This window comes from Gorilla gorilla, chromosome 8, assembly GCF_029281585.2.
Source record: "Gorilla gorilla gorilla isolate KB3781 chromosome 8, NHGRI_mGorGor1-v2.1_pri, whole genome shotgun sequence".
Classification (NCBI taxonomy): Eukaryota; Metazoa; Chordata; class Mammalia; order Primates; family Hominidae; genus Gorilla; species Gorilla gorilla.
This window is the reverse complement of record NC_073232.2, coordinates 99538479-99562778: the sequence shown is the minus strand read 5'-3', so window position 1 is coordinate 99562778 and position 24300 is coordinate 99538479. Positions and strand designations below refer to the sequence as shown.

At 37.4% G+C, this 24300-nt stretch overlaps 1 protein-coding gene across 12 annotated transcripts in view; it reads right to left on the bottom strand.

Moving 5' to 3' along the window:
- Positions 1–24300, bottom strand: part of SHLD2 (shieldin complex subunit 2) — a 97011-nt gene that overhangs the window by 13318 nt on the left and 59393 nt on the right. For 9 of the 12 annotated variants that reach the window (XM_055353193.2, XM_055353201.2, XM_055353194.2 and 6 more), the window contains 4 exons: positions 20653–20760; positions 7470–7664; positions 7168–7302; positions 2027–2233 (listed from right to left, as the gene is read on the bottom strand). In XM_055353193.2, the coding sequence (XP_055209168.2) occupies positions 2027–2233; positions 7168–7302; positions 7470–7664; positions 20653–20760 (645 nt within the window). The remainder of the gene's footprint in view (positions 1–2026; positions 2234–7167; positions 7303–7469; positions 7665–20652; positions 20761–24300) is intronic. The other 3 variants (XM_055353199.2, XM_063709762.1, XM_055353200.2) reach the window with 1 other exon arrangement.

Here is a 24300-nt window from a genome sequence, read left to right as displayed (position 1 = left end):
GCTGGGACTACAGGCACCCGACATCATGCCTGGCTAATTTTTGTATTTTTAGTAGAGGCAGGGTTTCACCACGTTGGCCAGGCTGGTCTCAAACTCCTGACCTCAAATGATCCACCCACCTCGGCCTCCCAAAGTGCTGGAATTATAGGCATGAGCCACCCTGCCCAGCCTAAAAAATTCTTAATAATTCAATAATTTTAAAAGAATGTTCACATAATCCTATCATTTTGTAAATTTACACAACTCTTGAAAAGAATTAAAAGGTCATGCTGAATGTGGACTTTGCTTTCAAGGGGGTCACTCCGGCTGAGCACTGAAATTCTGCTGGCGGTAAGGTGAGGTACTGGGTAAGCGTCTTCATTTCTTTACAAGGACTCAGGCCTAGCCTCATCCCCCTCTGGCTTTTGTTGAGCAAGCAGACCCTTCTAGGAAATGCTCCCATGCTGATCTCTCTTTCTCCTTTTGTTTAACCATAAAATAGGTTAGGGAAAAGTTGCTTGTGTTTTCATATTCTCTCCCCATTTTTGTCTTAAAAACACATACACTATGACAGAAACTATGAATTCAGCCCTCATAGCTGAACATAAAGAGAATGAAAAAGGCTAAACAGGCCTCTGTGAACAAAGCCTCTGAAGGACTGATTTTAATGGCACAGTTTTGGCATGGCTTGCTAATGAGGAGCACACCTCCAGGACTTCCAAGAACATGCACAATTTCTGGCTGCGTCCTCAAACAAGTGGGGCTATAGCCTCAGAATCTTTCATCATCAGCGTGGTGGCCTCCTATTTTGTTGTTGTCCATGATGTTATTTATTTTTATTTTTAAACCTAATTCTAGACTTCAATCCCAGCAGATAACTGTTTTGTGTAAGCAGTAAATAACAGAGTTGACTTCTCCATGGCACCAAACTAAACGTCTCTGCAAAGTAATGTAGCCCCTCAACTGTGTCTGGCATTCCTTCCTGTGGTGACCACCTCTATATGTCTGTGAAGTTGGAGAAGCAGAGCACGGGAGGGGCACATAAATATAAAACTGGCTTAGGAACTTACATGATGCTATAACATTACCAAGATTTTACCAGTTAGTATAAATCTAGAGTCTTTTATGACCATAGGCAACTTCCATTTTTGAAAATAGTATGAAATTTTTATAGTATAAAAGCTTATAAATTTTCTATCATCTGTGTTTACCTTCCAGAAATATTATTAATTTAAACTATCTGCTGGTATTAGTAAATGTTTCAGTGTAGAACTAGGAATAAGGAGTTCTTCTTTGAGAATGAAATCTCTGTATTCAATTAAAAGTTGGGTTTTTTGAGAGGTATTGTCTTTGTTTTCTGCCTGTATTCTCCTTAGCATAGTTTTATGATATAACAATGCTAACCTTCAATCATATACTGGAAAACATATTTATACATATATGTGAATTAACCCAACTAGTAACATTTTAATCTGGCATTTGGCCAAGATAAAGTAAGGAACTGAATTTCTGCTCCCACTTGTCATATAATAAAAAATAGGTATTTGCTCTTTGTCCCTGGTTCCTGGCACATAGTTCCTAAAACTACTGGAATCTAGTTCAGATATTTGCAAAGATTTATATTTCACTTTTATATAGAATTATACATTTTTACCACAAGTGGTAGCCTTTTTGCTTATATTAAAACTAGCAGTGGGCTGGGTGTGGTGGCTCATGCCTGTAATTCCAGCACTTTGGGAGTCCAAGGCAAGAGGATCACTTGAGTCCAGGAGTGAGACCAGACTGGGCAACATAGGGAGACCCTGTCTCTGCCAAAATAATAAATAAATAAATAGCTGGGTGTGGTGGCATGCACTGATGGTATGCACTAGCCTTCCCTTCCCTCCTCAGCTACGCAAAAGGCTGAACGGGGAGAATCACTTAAACCTGGGAGGTGGAGACTGCAGTGAGCTGTGTTCACACCACTGTATTCCAGCCTGAGCAACACAGCAAGACCGTGTTTCAAAAGAAATAAAAATAGCAGAATTTATGTATATAAAGATCTTACCTGAACACTTATCCTCTAGGTGGGTTGCTAAGTCTGATATCTTCACAAAGGAGGGTGCACTTTTTTGAAATTTTGCTTTAAATGTAATTGCCCTTATATCATCATCAAACAAGCACTCACAGGATGACCAAGGCGTTGTATGCAATTCTAGGTTTTCTAGTGTATAATTGCACTGAACAAAAAGATATTTAAATTCCCAAATATAACCTTAAACAAAAACAGTAAAAACAAAAGTCACCAAAAAGGAAAAAAATCTAGGCTTAGTATCAGATTAAATAGATTGATATGATTAAGTCAGTTGAATACTAATCTTTTATCACTAAAGAATTTGGGTAAACAGAGACAAAATATGAATGGTGCATTAAGACAACAGAAGCATGCTAGAGATTATTATTATTATTTTTTTTTTTTCCAAGACAGAGTCTCGCTCTGTTGCCCAGGCTGGAGAGCAGTGATGTGATCTCGGCTCACTGAAACCTCCACCTCCCAGGTTCAAGTGATTCTCCTGCCTCGGCCTCCTGAGTAGCTGGGATTACAGGTGCGTGCCACCACTCCCGGCTAATTTTTGTATTTTTAGTAGAGACAGGGTTTCACCATGCTGGTCAGGCTGGTCTTGAACTCCTGACCTCATGATCCGCCCACCTCGGCCTCCCACAGTGCTGGGATTACAGGCGTAAGCCTCCGCGCTGGGCCACCAGAGATAATTTTAATAAAATATTTTCTAAAGATTCCTTGCCCTCCTGAATGGTCATCATTTATAATAACCAACTGCTTTCTGTAAAGAAAATTCTCATGTATCTATCTATAGGCAAAGTTTTGTTTTGTTTTGTTAAAGAAAGGACACTGAAATGAACCCAAGTCTAATATTTCACTCATATTTCAATAGCTATCTTAGTTAACTTTTCTAGAACAAAAAGCATTTAGACACAATAGTACTTATTTTTAACTCTCAGTAACAATTTTTTTTTTTTTTTTTTTTTTGAGACGGAGTCTCACTCTGTTGCCCAGGCTGGAGCACAGTGGTGCAATCTCGGCTCACTGCAAGCTCCACGTCCCAGGTTCTAGCCATTCTCCTGCCTCAGCCTCCGGAGTAGCTGGGACTACAGGCGCCCGCCACCACGCCCGGCTAATTTTTTTTTTTGCATTTTTAGTAGAGACGGGGTTTCACTGTGTTAGCCAGGATGGTCTCGATCTCCTGACCTCGTGATCCACCCGCCTCGGTTTCCCAAAGTGCTGGGATTACAGGCGGGAGCCACCACGCCGGCCACAATTCTAATACTTAAAGCCACAATAACACAGACCTTGTTACTGTTATATTCTCTATTAGTAAATTCAACTTATCTGTATTATCATATTCTGTATTAGTAAATTCAACTTCAAAACTATAATAAAACAAAAGAGGGTTTCTTAGCACTAATTTTTCTGATAACATCAGCTGTCTTTTTAGTTTCTCACTTCAGGCCATAAATCTAATTTACTACACCTGCTCATCTCCTTAGTTTCTTTCACTAGAGTTTTTTTTTTTTTTTTTGGTGGAAAATCATCAAACATCTCAGTAAATCTGTAAAGACAGAGCATCACTAGCTAGAACTAAAGCATATATTCCAAGTTACTGCTTAAAACCAATCACTAAAATAGCTTTCTTGTCTTATTACAAAATACCTGATTAGAAAAGTAAGCTAAGAGAAGCCAAGTAAATAAACATATAGCAGCCATAATCTCAACACCCTAAATAAGCAGTTAACATTTTAGCGGACAACCAGTTGTTTGGGATTTTATTTATTGGGATTGACTTAATAAGTCAAATATAGTTTTATATGTATGTATTATTCTACATTGCTTTTAAATATTACATAATATGCCATTGTCCAGATACACCAAAATCTTAAAAATTATTACAGCAAACCTCTATTTTGAGGGACTCTGGTTGTTTTTTATTTTTCACAATTATACATGATACCATGATAAACCCATTTTCAGCTACATCTTTATACATAGTTATGATAAGTTCCTATAGCTAAAATTATTGGGCTAAAAGTACCCCCAATTTGTTCATATTAATTGTCAGTTATCCTCAAGAAAGGTTCTGCCAGTTTGCATTTCCAATAGCTGATGACAGTAGCTGTTTTCCCATATCTTCTCTATCAATTTCTTAAAAGAAAAATCATCTATCATCATTACTTTGTGTGTTTTCAATTACTTGTAAGAACAATTTTTCCATATATTTATTGGCCATTTTTATTTCTTCTTTGGGGACTTGCCTACTCATATCCTTTCCCCATTTATCTCTATAGATATGTGTCTTTTGCTTACTGCATTATTTTCTGACAATGTAATTTTTTTTCTGTTTTTTTTTGGTTGCCTTTCAATTTTGTACATGGTGGTTTTTATGTATAATAGTTTTTGTTCCTGGATTTTATTTACCCTACCAACCTTTGCATTACAAATAATTTTGCCTATATTTTCTTCTACTATTTATTGTTTCATTATTTTTGTATTTGAATCTCTAATGTATCTGAAATTTATATTGGCACAAACATAAAGTATAAATTTAATTCTATTTTTTCTCACATTGTTAGCTAGATTTTCCAAACATTAACTATTCTTTTATTTTAAAAAGCATAAGGTTTTAATTTTATTTTTAATTATAAAATAAAATACATTTATTGTGAAATATTTAAACAGTAAAGACAAAGGAGGTAACAGGTGAAACAAGACTGACCATGTTTTAATAAGCTGGCTAATAGGTACCTAAGTTCATTATGCTGGCCGGGTGCGGTGGCTGGCTCATGCCTATAATCCCAGCACTTTGGGAGGCTGAGGCGGGTGAATCACCTGAGATCAGGAGTTCGAGACCAGCCTGGCCAACATGGTGAAACCTCATCTCTGCTAAAAATACAAAAATAAGCTGGGCATGATGGCACATGCCTGTAATTCCAGTTACTTGGGAGGCTGAGGCAGGAGAATAACTTGAGGAGGTTGCAGTGAGCAGAGATCATGCCACTACATTCCAGCCTGGGTGACAAGAATGAAACTCTGTCTCAAAAAAAAAAAAAAAAAAAAGTGCCTTATGCTTAGTATTCTCTCTACTTTTATATATGCTTGAAGGCTTTTATAATAAAAGTTTTTAAAAGTAAATGCAGATGCTCACACACATATGAAATTCAAACTAAAGGTATAAAGGTATAAAGAAAAAATTAAAGCACATATAATACTACCATACAGAAATAACCACTGCTAGCATTTTGCTATACATGCATATTTCCAGGTTTTCAAATGCACATATGTACTTATAGATACATTTTTATTAAAATGAGATACTATTATATATAAAGGGTTTTCTTGAAAATTTTTATGTATTAACTTATATAAACATAAAAATATTTATTATATGATAACATAATATATTTTCTATATGTGAAGTTTTACAATCCAATTTTTTTTTATTTTTTATTTTTTTTAAGATGAGAACTTGAACTCCTGGGCTCAAGCAATCCACCCACCTCAGCCTCCCAAGGTACTGGGTTAACAGGAGTGAGCCACCACACCTGGCCTATAATCTACTTTTTAAACTAAATAATACATTACATATATCTTTCTAAGCTAATGAACATACACATTTTTGGTAGTGAATATCTTTATGTATTCACCCAGATCACAAATGATTCCCTTAACTGTTTTCCCATCCACTGAAATAAGCTCAAGCTCTCATATTTGTATTGTGTGACCCTGTCTTCCTGATCACAGTTTTTTGAATCAAATTTACTCTGGGCAATCAGATTCTCTTTGCTGGGAATTTGGAAATGGGGTTGGTCTCTTGAAAAGAAAAGTAAAATCAGGAAAATAGAATTACTTAAGTAATCCTTCAAAATTGGGATTTTTATCTTAAAAAGACTGATGTGAGGTATTGAAGTAGATGTTAAAACTTTAAAATGATGGTTATAAATAAGGGGGGCTGGATGAATGAATGTACAAAGAACAACAACATCTTAATTCCTGGATTCATATGTTTTCAATACTAACCTAAACACCATAGAATCACCTAGAGACAACTGTAATTTCTCTTCTATTAACCAAAAAGCTATTAATTTTAAAAGAATATTCACATTAAACATGGAGCAATCTGCTTTGTTACAGCTCCATTATACCTGTGACCTACATTCTTGTGTAGCATGCACTAGACTCATGTTCTCAGCCAGGCTATGGTGGTCAATGATCATAGTTAGTCTATCACTGATACATGTTTGTCAGCTTGCTCAACCAAACAAACATCTGTCCCTGTTTGATCTTAACATAAAAGTCCAAAGTTAGACTTATCTCAAATCCTAGTCATAGCTATTAATGATTAAGAGAGACAATGTGATAGATCCTATCTACAAATAACTATTTGGAAGGCAGAAGTTTGGAGAGACATTAACTCTTTCAGGTAAAAAATAATAATATACTGAATCAATCTCTAAATTAATTTAGCAGGGAAAAATAACTCATAAGCCACAAATGAAACGGTCTTTGTTACAACTAAAGGATCTCACAATAGCAAAGGGAAGACACTATACTATTTTAATGAAACATCAATTCCATTTAATTCAATATACCAGAAATAATTTATGCTTTAAAGAAAAATATAATCATGGGTCATATTTTAACACTGAACATTCTAGGGATGGCTAACAGTGCATGCTTTTAAAACAACTATAATAAAAATATGAAACAGTAATTTATTGAACATTAATTGTGACTTGAAAGAGTTAAGGTAACTCCCTTGACATCTGCCTTATAACCATAGCATTTATTTATCAGAGTACTCTGGCTGAAAAAAAATTCTAGAAGCTTCTCCAGAATTAAATGTTTAAAGAACATTATTTGAAGGAGGTAAGATCTTCACTAAAAGGGTAAAGTAGTATATCTGGGAATAAATTTAAGCCTTTATTTCACCACCATTAATTAATGAAGACTTATTAGATAAATGAATTGCTACAAGAGGTACAAAATTTTAACAGAAGAAATTTGCAGAAGAATATTCAATCATGATCACTTGTATTTCAAATGCTGTCTCGTCTCAAGATTTTCTCCATCTTGGGCTCATAAACATTAATCATTTACCGAAATATAAATAGGTTAAAGCTTTTTGGTGTATTTACCTTTTTTCCTTTGAAGTTGAGGGTACCAGGCTGCTCCAGGACCCCATAATACAAGCGCATAATGTTGATCTTGGGCCTGTTCCACTGTTAACATAACTTTTTTCTGCTTCTGTCCTCTATAACTGTATACTGCCTCTGGAAAAGGAAAATGAGTATCTTAGTTGGCATTACTCTATCACACATGATACCATACTTTAATAGCTGATGATACATATATAGTGATAACCAAATGGTACACTAAGATGGTCTTGTATCTTAATTTTTTCATAATCTAAAATTAAGGAGGCAGTCAAAATGTTTACCTGTCAGTATAGTGAAATCAACAACTCTTAGTACTGCGTGGACTAATACATCAGGTTGAAGGTGCTCCAATTCTACAAAGTCTATACTGTTCACCCTCTGAGGCTGCCTCGGAGGAAGATCTCTGAGGTAGGAATGTTTTGAGGACACATATGCCAGTAAGTCTTGAAGTACAACATCACTAACTACACTGGAATCTAAGGGAAAAAAAACATACATACAGACAAAAGATGGCAACATTATATTTTTCTTGACAAATAATATTTTTTAGAACTGTATTTTATGTTGTAAAGTATGATTAGATACAAAATATAGTTTTGTTTTCTCTAAAACATGTACAATAGCTAAGTCTTGAATCAGTTTAGATGTAAAAATAAACTTGATATTTTTAATCAATGGAAATGGATTTACTATCCCCAAAAAACTTGTGCTGTTCCCATACTTCTTTACTTTGTTAATAATATCATTTTCTATCAATTAACCAAACACAAAATTTCTGTTCTTTTTTGACTCCACCACCCTGTAACAGCCAATTGGTTCCCCAATCCCTGGAGTCTGATTTGATCCTGCTTTCCCAACTATCCTAGCCTCTGCCGTTCTTCCTCAAGCCCCTTCTGAAACAGGCTCAGAGCCACCTCACTGGTTCTCTCCCTGAGTGTGCCTTACTCTTTCCACAGCGAGGCCTCCGTCCTCACCAATTTCCAGCTGCAAGGCTGTCTTCTTGTCCTACCCAATACCACATAGAATGATGACCACTATAGATTCACAGTGCTGCTTTTTTCCCTGAGCTCAGAGAGCTTTTGAGCATGTGCTACATTGTAATATTTTTCAAGTGTTGGATTGGTTATTTAATTCTTCAGTTACTATGTCCTTTAAATGTTTTTCTCTTTCCTGTCTCATTTTTTTTTCTCACTTTTTATTAAGGTATAGTTTCTGTACAATAACATGCATATATTTTAAATGTACAGGCTGATGAGTTTTGCTGATTAAATTTTAATTTCTCTGAAGGTAAGAGAAGTATGCTTGAGTACGTGATTGATTGCTGACCAAAATAAAATATTGGCAATAAACACTTAAGTACTTTTTAGAAAGCAGACTCCATAAACTGATTTGTGTTTCTTCTTTCCTTCCTTTAGACAGTAAAAGAAAAGGGATGTAACAGGTGAAACAAGACTGACCATGTTTTAATAAGCTGGCTAATAGGTACTTAAGTTCATTATGCTTTGTATTCTCTACTTTTGTATATGTTTGAAGGCTTTTATAATAAAAGTTTTTAAAAGTAAATGCAGATGCTCACACACACATAAAATTCAAACTAAAGTTACAAAGAAAAAATTAAAACCACACGTAATACTACCAGACTGAGTTCTTCTTTCACAGTATTTCCAGCAAATCTGGAATCAGAAGAGTTGTATTCAAATTCTGGTTTTGTCAATAATAAGCTCTGTGAACTTGTACATAACTTCTCTGGGCTTCGTTTTTCATGAACAAGATAGAGCTTTTGGGGAACAAAAACATCTCTAACATCAAATTATATATTTGTCCCTGATTCATAAAAATTTACATGGAAACACATGGTTATTTAGATTCCAAAAAAAGTCTACCTCATGGAAACATTGTGTTGATCTTTGACTTATATATTTAATAATATTCAAGATAAATTTATATTCCTGTCAGATTATCAGAACTAGGTTTGTAAAACATGTAACACCTCACTATAAAGATGAAAGAACAGAAGTCTTTTCTTTTCAACTTTTACTTTAGATTCGGGTGTACATGTGCAGGTCTGTTACCTGGGAATACTGCGTGATACTGAACTTTGGGGTACAAGTGATCCTGTCACCCAGGTACTGTGCACAGTACCCAACAGGTAGTTTTTCAACCCTCTGCCTCTAGTAGTCCCCAGTGTGTATTGTTGCCACCTCTATGTCCATGAGTAGCCAGTGTTTAGCTCCCACTTGTGAGAATACATGTTATTTGGTTTCCTGTTCCTCCCTCAATTCACTTAGGATAATTGCCTCCAACTGCATCTGTGTTGCTGCAATTTATTTATTTATTTATTTATTTTTTTGAGACAAGGTGTCACTCTGTTGCCCAGGCTGGAATGCAGTGGCACAATCTCAGCTCACTGTAAACTCCACCTCCTGGGCTCAGGTGATCCTCCCACTTCAGCCTCCCAAATAGCTGGGGCCACAGGTGTGCACCACCACACCTAGCTAATTTTTTTGTATTTTTTGTAGAGACAGGGTTTTGCCACCTTGCCCAGGCTGGTCTCAAACTCCTGGACTCAAGCAATCTGCCTGTCTCAGCCTGTCAAAGTGTGGGAATTACAGGCATGAGCCACCGTACCATCCTGATTTCATTCCATTTTATGGCTGTGTAGAATTCCATGGTGTATATGTACCACATTTTCTTTATTCAATCCTCCACTGATGGCCACCTAGGTTGATTGCATGACTTTGCTACTGTGAATAGTGCTACAATGAATATTCAAGTGCTTATGTCTTTTTGGTAGAACAATTTGTTTTCTTTTGGATATATACCTAGTAATGGGATTGCTGGGTCAAATCATAGTTCAGTTTTAACTTCTTTGAGAAAACCCCAAACTGTTTTCAACAGCGGCTGAACTAATTTACATTCCCACCAACAGTGTATAAGCATTTCCTTTTCTACACAGCCTACCAACATCTGTCGTTTTTTGACTTTTTAATAATAGTTGTTCTGGGGCTGGGAGTGGCGGCTCACACATGTAATTCCAGCACTTTGGGAGGCTAAGACAAGAGGATCGCTTGAGCTCAGGAATTCAAGGCCAGCTTGGGCAACATGACAAAACCTGGTCTCTACAAAAAATACAAAAATTAGCTGGGCATGGGGGCATGCACCTGTAGTCCCAGCTACTCAGGAGGCTGAGGTAGAAGAATCTCTTGAGCCTGGGAGATTGAGGCTGCAGTGAGCCATGATCAGGCCACTGCACTCCAGCCTGTGTAACAGAGTGAGATCCTGTCTCTAAAAAATAAATTTTAAAAAAGTATTATTAGGTCCCACTTTTCAATTTTTGGTTTTGTTGCAATTGCTCGAGGGCTTCATCATAATTATTTCCTAGAAGTCTTTTCTAAAAACACAATATATTGATCAGAAATAAGAATCCTCTCATGAGTTGTAACCACTTGCAAAATCAAAACCAAATTGGTAAAATGAGTAACCAAATTGGTTTACTCTTTCAGAAGAAAAACAACTGCAATATTCTCAAAATGTCCACTGGTAGCCATTTCCCTACATCAATAAAAAACTTTAGAATATACTTTATTTAGCTACTAACCTGTAAAAAATAAAGCACGATAAATTCCTGTGTATGTGTAAAAACAAAGATTGTGAAGTAACTTCTAAAGATTATCTAATTAGTTCAAGATTTTTCACATCATTCTACAAAAACCTGAAACTCCCTAGGGGATTCATAGAATATTCTCCATCCAGAATTTTGTCATAAGAGTTTTATGAAATTACTGAACTATTACTTGAATCTAGATCATCCTTAAAACCAGAGATATCTACATTTCCCAAATCTCTTGCAAAGCATTTGCATGTTATTTTCATTATTTCAAAACATTCCTTCCCCTTCTATTCTATCAACATATACAAGATATACTGAATTTTACTTAGAAGCCATTTAGCCATCATTCATACACACACACACACACACACACACACACACACACACACACTTTCCAAAATGTAACACCTTCAAATATACATAATAAAAGACTAAACTTGTATCTTTTACAGAAATCTCAAAATTAAAATTTAACTGACTTCAACTGGGCAAAACCACACCATCTCAGTTACTATAGGTTCGTACTGTGTCTTGATAGCTGATAGGGCAAATTATTCTTCCCTGCTTTTCTTCTTAAAATGCCCTGCTGTTTTCAACCACTTACTCTTCTACATAAATATCATATAATCTTATCAAATTACATGAAAATCTTATTGGTCTTGAACTCTTTGCCTCAAGAGATCCTCCTACCTTGGCCTCCCAAAATGCTGGCATTACAGGCATGAGCCACTGCGCCCTTGAAATCTTACGAGGATTTTTATTGAACATGCACTGAATTTACAAATCAACTTGAAAAGAACTGAAATCTTCACAATGTTAAATCTTCCAATCAATGAATAAAGTATATGTTTAGTTCATTCTTTGTTAGTTTTTCTTCATTTAAAAATTTTTCCTTTTTTAGGTCTTGCACATACTTTGTTACATTTATTACTATTAGTACAAAATAATATTATTGTCAATGGCAGCTTCCTTTGTTATTGTTAGTCGCTCTACTCTAGAAATGTGATTGACTTTTGTATGTTAATCTTATATCCAGCTACTTTGCTAAATTTTCACATTATTTCTAATAATTTGTTTGTAGTTTTCAGAGGGAAAAGGTATGTAAACCATCTATAATAATGGCAGTTTTATTTCTACCTTTCCAATCTTTACATATCTATTTTTCCACGTTTATTGCACTGGTTAATAACTCTAATACGGTGTTGAAGAAAAGTAGTAATAGTAGTATCCTAGTCATATTCCTGAATTTTAAAAGGAATGCTTCTAATATTTTTCCAATTAGGATGATAATTGTTCTGGGTTTTCTAAAGACACTCTTTATGAAGTTAAGGAAAATTTTATTCTATTCCTAATGAACAGGTGTTGAATTTTATCAAAAGCTTTCTTTGTACCTATTGAGATGATCATATACAGCTCTTTTAAAAACTCTGTTTTGAACTAACGTAAGACTTACAAAAAAGTTGCAAAAATAGTACAGAGTTACCTTATATTCCTCACTATGTCGACTAATGTGGGCATCTCACATATTATAAATTATCTTAAACAGGAACTAACATTAATTAAATATTGTTAATTAAAATGTAGATGTTATTTAAATTTTACCAATTCTCCTATTAATATCCTTTTTCTATGTAGGATTTCATCCAAGATCCCACCTCACATTTAGTTGTTATTTCTCTTTGGTCTCCTCTAGTCTATAAGAGTTTCTCAGTCTTTTCTTTTTCATTACCTTGACACTTATGAAGAATCCTGATCAATTATTTAGTAGAACGTCCTTCTCTTTGGGTTTCTCCAGTGTTTTATGATTGGAATGAAGTTATGCATTTTTGGCAATTCCACAAAAAATATGGTGGATCCTTCTCAATGGATAATATCAAAGAATTTATGATACCATACATCTTATTACTGGTGATATTTACCCCAATCACTCAGTTAACTTGGTGTCTGAAGAGTTTTCTTATAAATTTATTATTTTCCCTCTAGTAAGCTGGTATCTTGGGGAGATACTTTGAGACTATGCAATAATCTCTCTCCTCAAACTTTCACCTACTAATTTTAGCATCTATCAGTGCATTTGTGTTGGTGCAGTATTTATTATTGTGATCTCTGCCTGATGGTAATTCTCTATTTTTGTGTTTTGTATTTTTTTTTTTTTTTCTTGAGACAGAGTCTCACTCTGTTGCCCGGGCTGAAGTGCAGTGGCATGATCACGGCTCACTGCAGCCTCAACCTCCTGGGATCAATCAATCCTCCCACCTCAGCCTCCCAAATAGCTGGGACTATAGGGACACACCTCCAAACCTGGTTAATTTTTCTATTTTTTGTAGAGACGGGGTTTTGCCATGTTGCCCAGGCTGGTCTCAAACTCCTGGGCTCAAGCCATCCACCTGCCTCAGCCTCCCAAAGTGCTGGGATTATAGGCATGAACCACTGAGCATGGCCAGTAATTGTCTATTTTTTTTTCTTTTCTCTCAGATTTATTAATTGGAATTCCATTGGAAGGAAGAGCTCTCTCTTCCCCTCTGGTTAGTTAATGAAATAAATATATCTTTATGTCAGTAAGGATTTGTAAAGATTTTAATCTATGGGTTCTAATCCAATACTATCATTTTCTTACTCAAATTGCTTCAGCTTTAGCCAGTAGGTGTTCCTTCAGGTTGGCTCTTGCATTATTTCAACATGTCTTGTCTGGCACCACTAGACTTCCAGGCTTATCCTGAATTTGCCCTGACCCAGTCCTGTAATCAACCACTTTTAGCAGAGCCGGTTCCTTTCATCAGAGAACTATGTTGGCCAGGCACAATGGCTCACACCTGTAATCCCAGCATTTTGGGAGGCCAAGATGGGTGGACTGCTGAAGCCCAGGAGTCCGAGAACAGCCAGAGCAACATGGTGAAATCCAGTCTCTACAAGAAATACAAAAATTAGCCAGGCGTGGTAGTGCACACCTATGGTACCGGCTACTTGGAAGGCTGAAGTGGGAGGCTGGCTTGAGCCCAGGAGGCGGAAGTTGGAGTAAGCCGAGATCGCACCACTGTACTCTAGCCTGGGCAACAGAGCCAGACCCTGTCTCAAAAAAAAAAGAGAGGCCGGGCACAGTGGCTCACACCTGCAATCTCAGCACTTTGGGAGGCCAAAGTGGGCAGATCATTTGAGGTCAGGAGTTCAAGACCAGCCTGGCCAACATGGTGAAACCCCATCTCTACTAAAAATACAAAAATTATCTGGGCGTGGTGGCATGTACCTGTAGTCCCAGCTACTTGGGAGGCTGAAGCAGGAGAATTGCTCGAACCCAGGAGGCAGAGGTTGCAGTGAGCCAAGATCACGCCACTGCACTCCAGCCTGGGTGACAGAACAAGAGTCCATCTCAAAAAAAAAAAAAGAAAAGAAAAGAAAAGAAAATGTTTACAGATGAAGATCTGGGCACCAGGTATGCTCATTATTACTGGGGAGTAACTGCATCTGTGCTGTGCTCGCTCAATGGACAGAACTAGGAGATGTTTATGTATGTGTACTATCCCACCCATATACACATGCCTATATTTCTGTATCCATTTATCTATATTAAAAATCCTCAGTTTATAACAATACCTCTGGTTTGTTTTAACCTTCCCTTGTTTATAATTTCTTTCTCCAACAGTGAGAAATCCAGCTTTCCTTATCTACAATCTATGTACTCATTTGTTCATTCTAGTATGTACATAAGGTTATTGCTAAGCCATTCCCCTTTGAGAAACATATTTCTAACTAGATTGCAGCATTTATGTACAGTCCTTTCTGTCATTAGCCTTATAGAATCCAGTCAATATACTCTTTTCCACAGCTACTTAGGTTTGTTCTTTTCTTCCCCACCCCCTTCTGTGTAGTTATTTTATTCATTTGTAACAATATTAGGTTCATTTGTAACAATATTACATTCATTTGTTAGTGTCACTTCCTCCTGACCCCTGCTATCCTGTTCCCATTCCCTACTTTCTTCCACCCCTCTCCTACGTGCCCCCTGTAGGTGACCAATCTCTTTAGTTTCTGATTTATCCTTCCTGCATTCTTTCCACAAATAAAACGAGGTATTTTCTTATACCTCCATTCCTTCGTACAGGAAGGACAGCATACTACATACAGTTTTGGGGGGTTTATGTTTTCACGTAACAGTATGTCCTGGGAATCACTCCATATCAGTTCATAGAGATCTTTTTCATTCTTTTTGTACAGCTGCATAGTACATAGTGTTCCACTATGTGAATGTACCATAACTTAGTGAATCACTCTCCTATATATTTTGCAATTATAAACAATACTGCAATGAATAACCTTGTGATATGTATTTTCATATTGTTGGAGGTGTAGCTTCAGGGTAGATTCCTAGAAGTGGGATTGCTAGGTTGAAAGCTAAGTACATATGTAATTTTGTTAGATATTGCCAAATATCCCTTCACAAGGGTTGTAGCAATTTGCATTCCTACCACCAATGTATAAGAGGGCACATTACCTCACAGCTGCGCCAAGAGAATGTGCTTTTTTTTTTAATTTTGCCAATCTGATAGGTGAGAAATGGTATCTCCATGTAGTTTTAATTTGAATTTCTCTAATAAGTTATATTTGATAGTCATTTTTATATCTTTTTTTGAAAACTGACTGTTCATCTCTTTTTCACATTTTCCCTTTTGCCAGGCTAGAGTGCAGTGGCATGAATACAGCTCACTGCAGCCTCGACCTCCTGGGCTCAAACAGTCCTCCTGCCTCAGCCTCCTACGTAGCTGGGACCATAGGCATGCACCACCACACCTGGCTAATTTTTTGACTTTTTGTAGAGACAGGGTCTCACTATGTTGCCCAGGCTGGACTCAAACTCCTGAGCTCAAGTGATTCTCCCACCTCAGCTTTCCAAAATGCTATGATTACCAGTGTGAACAACCACACCCAGCCTTTGTCACTCAAGGTTTAAAAGTTCTTTATATATTAGGGATATTAGCCTTTTGTTGTATGTTACAAATATTTTCTCCAAGTTTGTCAGTTGTCTTTTGACTTTGTTTATAGTGTTCTGGTTATGCAAAATTTATTTTTCTATAGTAAAATGTATCAGTTTATCTTCTACTGCCCCTGGATTCTGAGTAATATTAAGAAAAAGCCTTTCCCTACACCAAGATTACAGAGGATTCATTCAGGTTTCTTTCTTGTTGTTGCATGATTTTATTTTTTACATTTAGACTATTAATCCATATGATGTTTATTACTGTTTGTTGTGAGATATGTGTCCAATTTTCCTTTTCCAAATGGCTACCCAGTTGTCTCAGCACCATTTATTAAGAAGTTAGCTTTTATCTCACTGATTCCAGATACTATCTTTGTCATATATTAAATTGCTATATGTAGGTGGGTCTAATTCTATTTTTTTTTTTTATTTATTTATTTTTTTTATTGATCATTCTTGGATGTTTCTCACAGAGGGGGATTTGGCAGGGTTACAGGACAATAGTGGAGGGAAGGTCAGCAGATAAACAAGTGAACAAAGTTCTCTGGTTTTCCTAGGCAGAGGACCCTGCAGCCTTCCGCAGTGTTTGTGTCCCTGGGTACTTGGGATTAGGGAGTGGTGATGGCTCTTAACGAGCATGCTGCCCTCAAGCATCTGTTCAACAAAGCACATCTTGCACCGCCCTTAATCCATTCAACCCTGAGTGGATACAGCACATGTTTCAGAGAGCACAGGGTTGGGGGTAGGGTCACAGATCAACAGGATCCCAAGGCAGAAGAATTTTTTCTTAGTACAGAACAAAATGAAGTCTCCCATGTCTACCTCTTTCTACACAGACACGGCAACCATCCGATTTCTCAATCTTTTCCCCACCTTTCCCCCCTTTCTATTCCACAAAACCGCCATTGTCATCATGGCCCGTTCTCAGTGAGCTGTTGGGTACACCTCCCAGACGGGGTGGTGGCCGGGCAGAGGGGCTCCTCACTTCCCAGTAGGGGCGGCCGGGCAGAGGCGCCCCTCACCTCCCGGACTGGGCGGCTGGCCGGGCGGGGGGCTGGGTGGGTCTAATTCTAATCTTCTTACTCTGTTCCACTGGTCTACTTGTCTATTCATGCATCAGTACTTCACTGTTTTAATTACAGAGGCTTTATAGTATGTTTTAACATCTGGTAAAGCTAGTTCCCCTCCTCTGTAGTTTTCCTTTGTCAGTCTTTTCCTAGCTATTCTTGCATGTCTGTTTTCCCATATGAGCTTTAGTATCAACTTTTATATGCCATAACATATATATTTTCATTGGAACTACATTGAATTTACATATTAACTTAGGAAGAACTGACATCATTATAATGTTGAGTCATCCTATCCAAGAACAGGGAATGTCTTTCCATTTATTCATGTCTTCATTTCTTTCTGGAGTGTTTAAATTTTTTCCTCATATAGGCTTTGCATATTTCTTGTTAACTGTATTTTGAACTATCTTCTTTATTACTATAGTAAATGAGTTTTTCACTATCATTATGCCCTCTGTTTATTATTTGTGTATATTAAGTCTAACTACTATTATTATTATTATTTTTTTTTTGAGACAGGGCCTTGCTCTGTTGCCCAGGCTGGAGTACAGTGGTGCAATCACAGCTCACTGCAACCTCATCCCCCAGCCTGGGCTCAAGCAATCCTTTTACCTCAGCCTCCCAAACAGCTGGGACCACAGGTGTGTGCCACCACACCCAGCTTTTTTTTCTTTTTCTTTTTCTTTTTCTTTTTTGTAGCCCAGGCTGGTCTTGAATTCCTGGGCTCAAGCTGTCCACCCACTTTCATCTCCCAAAGGGCTAGAATTACAGACGCAAACCACTGCACTCAGCCTAATGATATTTTTTAACATTAATTTTGCATCCTGTTATATCACTGAATTATCTTATTATTTAAATTTGTTTTAACTTTGATTCCCTGGAGTTTTCAGGTATGTTATCAGAGCATTTGTAAATAGAGATAATTTTCGTTCTTCTTTATCCATTCAAATGCCTCTTCTTTCTTTTTTTTTTTGGAGACAGAATCTCGCTCTGTCGCTCAGGCTGCAGTGCAGTGTAGTGGTGCTCACTGCAACCTCCACCTCCCAGGTTCAGGCAATTCTCATGCCTCAGCCTCCTGAGTAGCTGGGACCACAGGCATGCACCACCACACCTGGCTAATTTTTCATCTTTTTAGTACAGACAGGGTTTTGCTATGTTGGCCAGGCTGGTCCCAAACTCCTGGCCTCAAGTGATCCACCCATCTTGGCCTCCCAAAATGCTGGGATTACAGGGGTGAGCCACCGCACCAGACCAGATGCCTCTTCTTGTCTAAGTGTATTAGCTGATAATTCTAGTATAAGATGAATAGTTGTAGAAATAGTGGACATCCTTATCTTTTTCCTGGTTTTAATGACAATGCCTCGAGTGCTTTTCTATTAAATAAGACATTGGCATTAGGACTAAGTATCTATTTTATTGATATAGTATTAATCATATTATAATGCTGTATTGATGCTATATTTATTTATTTAAGAAAAAAATTTTTTTTGAGACAAGGTCTGACTCCGGTCACCCAGGCTGAAGTGCTGTGGTACAATCATGGCTCACTGCAGCCTCAACTTTCTTTCCCACTTAAGCCTCCCTAGTAGCTGTAACTACAGGTGTGCACCACTACACCTGGCTAATTTTTCTGTATTTTTAGTAGAGATGAGGTTTCACCATATCATCCAGGCTGGTGTCGAGCTCCTGGGCCCAAGTAATCCTCCTGCCTCAGCCACCCAGAGTGCTGGGATTACAGGCATAAGCCACTGTGCCAGGCTGATACTATATTTATTGATACTGAAAGGGAAAGTATCCTAGTATATTACTAGTTAACAGTATTATACAAATGTTCATTTCCTGTTGTTGATATTGTACTAAAGTTATATAAGATATCACCATTGGGAGAAGCTAGAAGAAGAGTTCATGGGACTTTATGTATTATTTTTGCAATCCCCTGTGATTCTATAATTATACAGATAATATTTATCATTTAAAAAACTTTTAAATTTGAAATATTATCTGTATGCTAATAACTCTAAAATTTGCCTCTTAATTTTAAACCTGTCTTCTGAGTCCTGAACTTTGTTTCCAGTTCTTATATGACATCTCCACTTGAATATCTCAAAGATATCTAAAACTTAACATGCTTTGAAACATAGCCCTTTTCCCCACAAACCAGTTCTCTCTCAGTCTTTCCCAATAAAGGCTACCTAGTTACTTAAACCAGTAATCCAGTAGCAGTAGATTGTCCCTCTTCCCTGATCCCCAGACCCACATCATCAGAAAATCCTATTAACTCTATTTACAAATATATCTCAGCTCTTTAGCTCCACTGGCCTCCCATTATCTCTCAACTGCAGCTATTGTAACAACTTCCTAACCCTGATTCTACTCCATGATCAATCCTTCTCAACTAGAACCATGGCATTCTGTATCTTAACCCTTTGTTAGTTTCCTTCCTAGCACTCATTATCACCTGCAAATATTTTACTTATATGTCTGTTTCATTCATTTTTTTTGGTCTGTCTTCCACATGAGAACATAAGCTCCAGGAGGACAGGCACCATTGTACCCCCAGTGTACAGTAAACACAGTGCCTGAAACAATGTCAACACATAATAAATATATATTGGATAGATGAAGAACTCTATTTTAGTTGTCTATGAAATATGTCAGAGTTGGTTTTCTGCTGATGGGCCACCCTAGTAGATAATGAAACCTTGCCCATTCCAAACACAGTTCTTGTTATTCTAATTGTTGCTCTTCCCTTCTACTTGCTCTGCCTTTCTTTAAGAATTCAAAGATTGGAATTCCATGCTCTATCTTCCATATATATATCCTATAACTTTCCTATTATTCCAGTTATCTTCTTGTATAATCAGTATATTTCTCTAGCTATTTTCTTGTATGATATTTCAGCATTTTATCAAATATATTTTGCTAGCTTATTATTTCTCCCTCTAATATTACTATGTTACTACTACATTATGTGCAGGTTCAACATCTTATATTCATTTTCTCACTTAATCTTCATAACAACCCTGTAAGGTATATATGTATTTTTATCTCCATTTCACAGAAAAGGAGACAAAAGTATAGTGAAGTGAAATAAATTGCCTAAAGACAAAGACTGGAAGTAAGAGGGCCAGGATTCAAATCCTGGTCTATCTGAGTCCAGTGACCATAACCACAAGTTTATACTGTTTCCCTTACTTTGTTTTCTTTATTTTTTTTATGTTATTTTATTTCCTAGAGGAGGAGATAGCTGCTAGTTTCCTCATTAAACAGCTTCTTTTAAAGAAGAGAAAACTGGACATTAAAGAAGAAAGATAGCTTTTCTTAGCAGTGGTGGACAGGAGAATAAGGATTCAAACCACAGCTGTCTGAATACGAGACCAATACATTTTTATTACCTCAAGGATTCTTAATCAGAGGCTCAGAAGTTCCACAGAAGAACTTCAGAGGTCCATGGAATGCTTTAGAATTATAAGCAAAATTTTGTGCCTATCTACACAAGTCCAGTTTTCTGGAGAAATGGTCTATAGATTCTCAAAGAGGTCTCTGACTCCCTAAAAGGTGAAGAACCACCACTATACTGATGGCCTAAGAAAACGAAACATGAGACCCAATACTTCTTAAAATAAATGTGATTTACAATGTACAAGTTCATTTCTTAAAATTCTATTTTCATTCTTACTAATGAAAAGAAACCAATACTCTCCAACTGTTTAGAAAACATTTTGTAAAAGAACCATTTTAACCCTAATCTTTCCTAGTATGTTTTTATACTTTAAACACTAATACATTACTTCATTTAAAATGTGCCTTACATTCTTCAGGCTGAATAGATGAATAACTCCCAAGATTTAATAACTGACTGCTAAATGTTGATTGTAGTACTGTCTCGCCAATCCATTGGTCCTCATGAATAACAACATCTAGAGAGAGAAAAAACATTCTGATCATGCCATAAATTCCTTCACAATGTGGTTAACCTACTAGTCACAACAAAATATTATGCATGCCTCCCATATACCAAGCAACTAGAGATCAAATAGGTTAAATAACCTGCCTAAAGGCACGAAATGACAAAACAGCAAATCTAAAATCTAAATCTAGGTAAATTAACAAAATTGCTTCTTTATATTCAAATGATAGCAGTATGGAAGTCCACTGCTCTATATAAAAAAGGTTTAATAGTTTTTATTTACATAAGGAAAATGTTATCATGTATATTTCTGATACATTAAAAATAATTTTTTTTAGGACCAGAAGGCAAAGTAGTGGTTCCAAAGCTGTAGTGCCTAGGAGAGTAATAATATTCAGTATGCACTGGTCCCTTCTACTATAAATATATCTGAATATAAGGCATTCTTAACACACTTGATTATTTTTCCCTAAATAGCACTATAATTATCTTCCACATAAGTTAAAAGTGAAAGACTTTGGAGGTAGGGAACATTTTCCAATTGGAAAGAGAGAGCTGTATATCTAAGACGGATAGAGTAGAATCAGGTAGAACTAAACATACCAACAGGTAGAAACAATTGTAGGTAGAGCAAAACGTGTGAGCTGTAAAGAGAAAGAGGGGAAGGGAGCTATCTCTAAGGCAGGATCTAATCAGCATACAGTGTCAGAGGTATAAACATATATTAACAATAGTGAAATAATTTAGAGATAATAGGAAAGAAAACCAAGGATGTATAAATTCCAAGTGATTACTTACAGATTTAGATTCCAGACCCTTTCCTCAGCTTTTGAACCTTTTATCTACAACTGCCTAACGGAAATTCCCACCTGGATATTCCATTGGCTCCCCAAACTCAGCAATGTCCAAACCTGCTTTTCCTTTCATAGCGCCCAACTCATTTGTTGACGCTATGCTGCTAATCAAGTAAACTAAAATCTGAAGTCATCTTGCCTCTCCCTTCCCACTCCTTGCCACCAGCCCCCACCTACCCCTCTGCTGCTTAAATGTGCCCATGCCCCACCACTACTACTGTTTTACATTACACATTCCTTTCCCTCCCAACAGGTGCTTGTCCCGCCTGCAACCCATTTCTTACAATGCTAATGAGTCATTCATCAGAGCATTAATGAGTTCAGGCGAGTGATATATCAGAGCATTAATGAGTTCAGGTGACTTACTAAAAAACAGTGGTTCCCCACTGCCTAGCCAGGAAGAGCTAGTACAGCATTCAAGACTTTTCATGATCCAACATTCAGGATGCATGTTCTTCAGAAAAAAGGAACAGACGAGAAATTTCAAGGAGAGCATTCTGAAAGCTAGGACTGTGAAGCATATGTTGGATTAGTGACATGGTAATCACTAGTGGTGCATGGAGGGGATGGGTAGCCCGCCCTGGCCTCCTGGCTCCTTCCTACCCTCTCACTGACATGCCCCAGCTCCTAGTCCTTATTCTGTTTGTCCTTTAAACACTGTTGTTTCCCAATGTTAAGCCTCCCATCTTCTTCTAATTCTAGTCAGTAGTCTCCCTTAGGTAATCCTTATTTTTGGCATCTCTTCATTCTATTGCTAGAAGTTATAATAGCAAACTGTCTACTGTGTTGGTATTCAACAAGGTCTGGAATACATCTGTTAAAATTTTTCAGTTTGGGCCGGGCGCGGTGGCTCACGCCTGTAATCCCAGAACTTTGGGAGGCCGAGGTGGGCAGATCACAAGGTCAGGAGTTCGAGACCAGCCCGGCCAATATGGTGAAACCCTGTCTCTACTAAAAATACAAAAATTAGTCAGGCGTGGTGGCGGGCTCCTGTAGTCCCAGCTACTTGGGAGGCTGAGGCAGGAGAATCACTTGAACCCAGGAGGCAGAGGTTGCAGTGAGCCGAGATCGCGCCACTGCACTCCAGCCTGGGCAACAGAGCGAGACTCCATCTCAAAAAAAAAAAAAAAAAAAAAAGGAAGATTTCTGTTTGGGGGTATATATCAATAGGTAGTATGAACTACCCAAGCTATCCAACTAAGTTCACTGCCTCATTAGGACAACAGAAAAGTGTAGATTTCTTTTTTTTCCCAACATTTCCATCTGTTCCACACAAAAGAAACTTATTCAGAAATCAGTGAACTAGATCTTCTTTTTCTTAAAAAGACAAAAAAATCTGATTAAAAAAAAATGTTCATAGAAATCATCTAAATGTCTTATAATAGGAAAATGGTTAAGTAAATTGCATTTCAGCCACCAGAGAGAATGTTACCTAGTTGTTAACAACTATAGAGATGTTAGGAAAAAATACAGAGATTGCAGAGTTGAGTTTACACCTACCTAGGAAAAAGGAAAAGGCCCCTGAGAGGTCCCTGCTGACATTAATTGCCTCGGTAAAATGACCATGGTCCAGGATCCAGCCCTCTTTTACAGTCTGGGAAACTTAATTTTGTTAACACTCCAAAACTAGATTTCAGCTCTGCAACATAAGCTCATACTAAATCAATTAATGAAACAAATTAAGAAAAAAAAATTTTTTTTTCATTTGCAATGAGGCATTAATTGCCAAAAAAACAGTATTTCAGCCTGTTCTCATGCTGTGGGCAGCTCTACAACTAGAAAGCCAAATCACAAGCAAACAGGTATTCAGCAAGCACTGAATCAGAACAGAGGGAGTTAGGTGAATTGAACCTCCAATAATATAATCACATATAAATAATATTAGCTAATACTGCCAGTGGGATGTGGCTATGCTAAGCCTGTTCATTACAATCTTGTGTTTACCTCTTTATAAAAGATTGTACTCGGCCGGGCGCGGTGGCTCATGCCTGTAATCCCAGCACTTTGGGAGGCCGAGGCGGGCGGATCACGAGGTGAGGATATCGAGACCATCCTGGCTAACACAGTGAAACCCTGTCTCTACTAAAAATACAAAAAAATTAGCCGCGCGCGGTGGCAGGCGCCTGTAGTCCCAGCTATTCAGGAGGCTGAGGCAGGAAAATGGCGTGAACCCGGGAGGCGGAGCTTGCAGTGAGCAGACATCGCTCCCCTGCACTCCAGCCTGGGTGCCACAGCCAGACTCCGTCTCAAAAAAAAAAAAAAAAGATTGTACTTGACAATCCTACAGGAACACCAAGGTACATTAGCTAAGGTTCTCATTCCTCCTGTAAACTATTTGGTAGGACTATCAATATTGCTTCGAAGTTTTCTTTTTCTAAATACCTCCTCTGTATCACATTCTTTCTTTAGATATTTTATTAAGCTTAATCAACTTCCTCCTGCTCTAATACACCATGTGTTAATTTTAAATCAACAAAGAACATGTAACACAATGTTAGATGTGTTCGGTGAAAACATATTCTGGCCAGGCACGGTGGCTCCACTTGTAATCCTAGCATTTTGGGAGGGCGAGGTGGGCGGATCACCTGAGGACAGGAGTTCGAAACCAGCCCGGCCAACATGGTGAAACCCCGTCTCTACTAAAAATACAAAAATTAGCCAGGCATGGTGGCTTGCACCTGTAATTTCAGCTACTC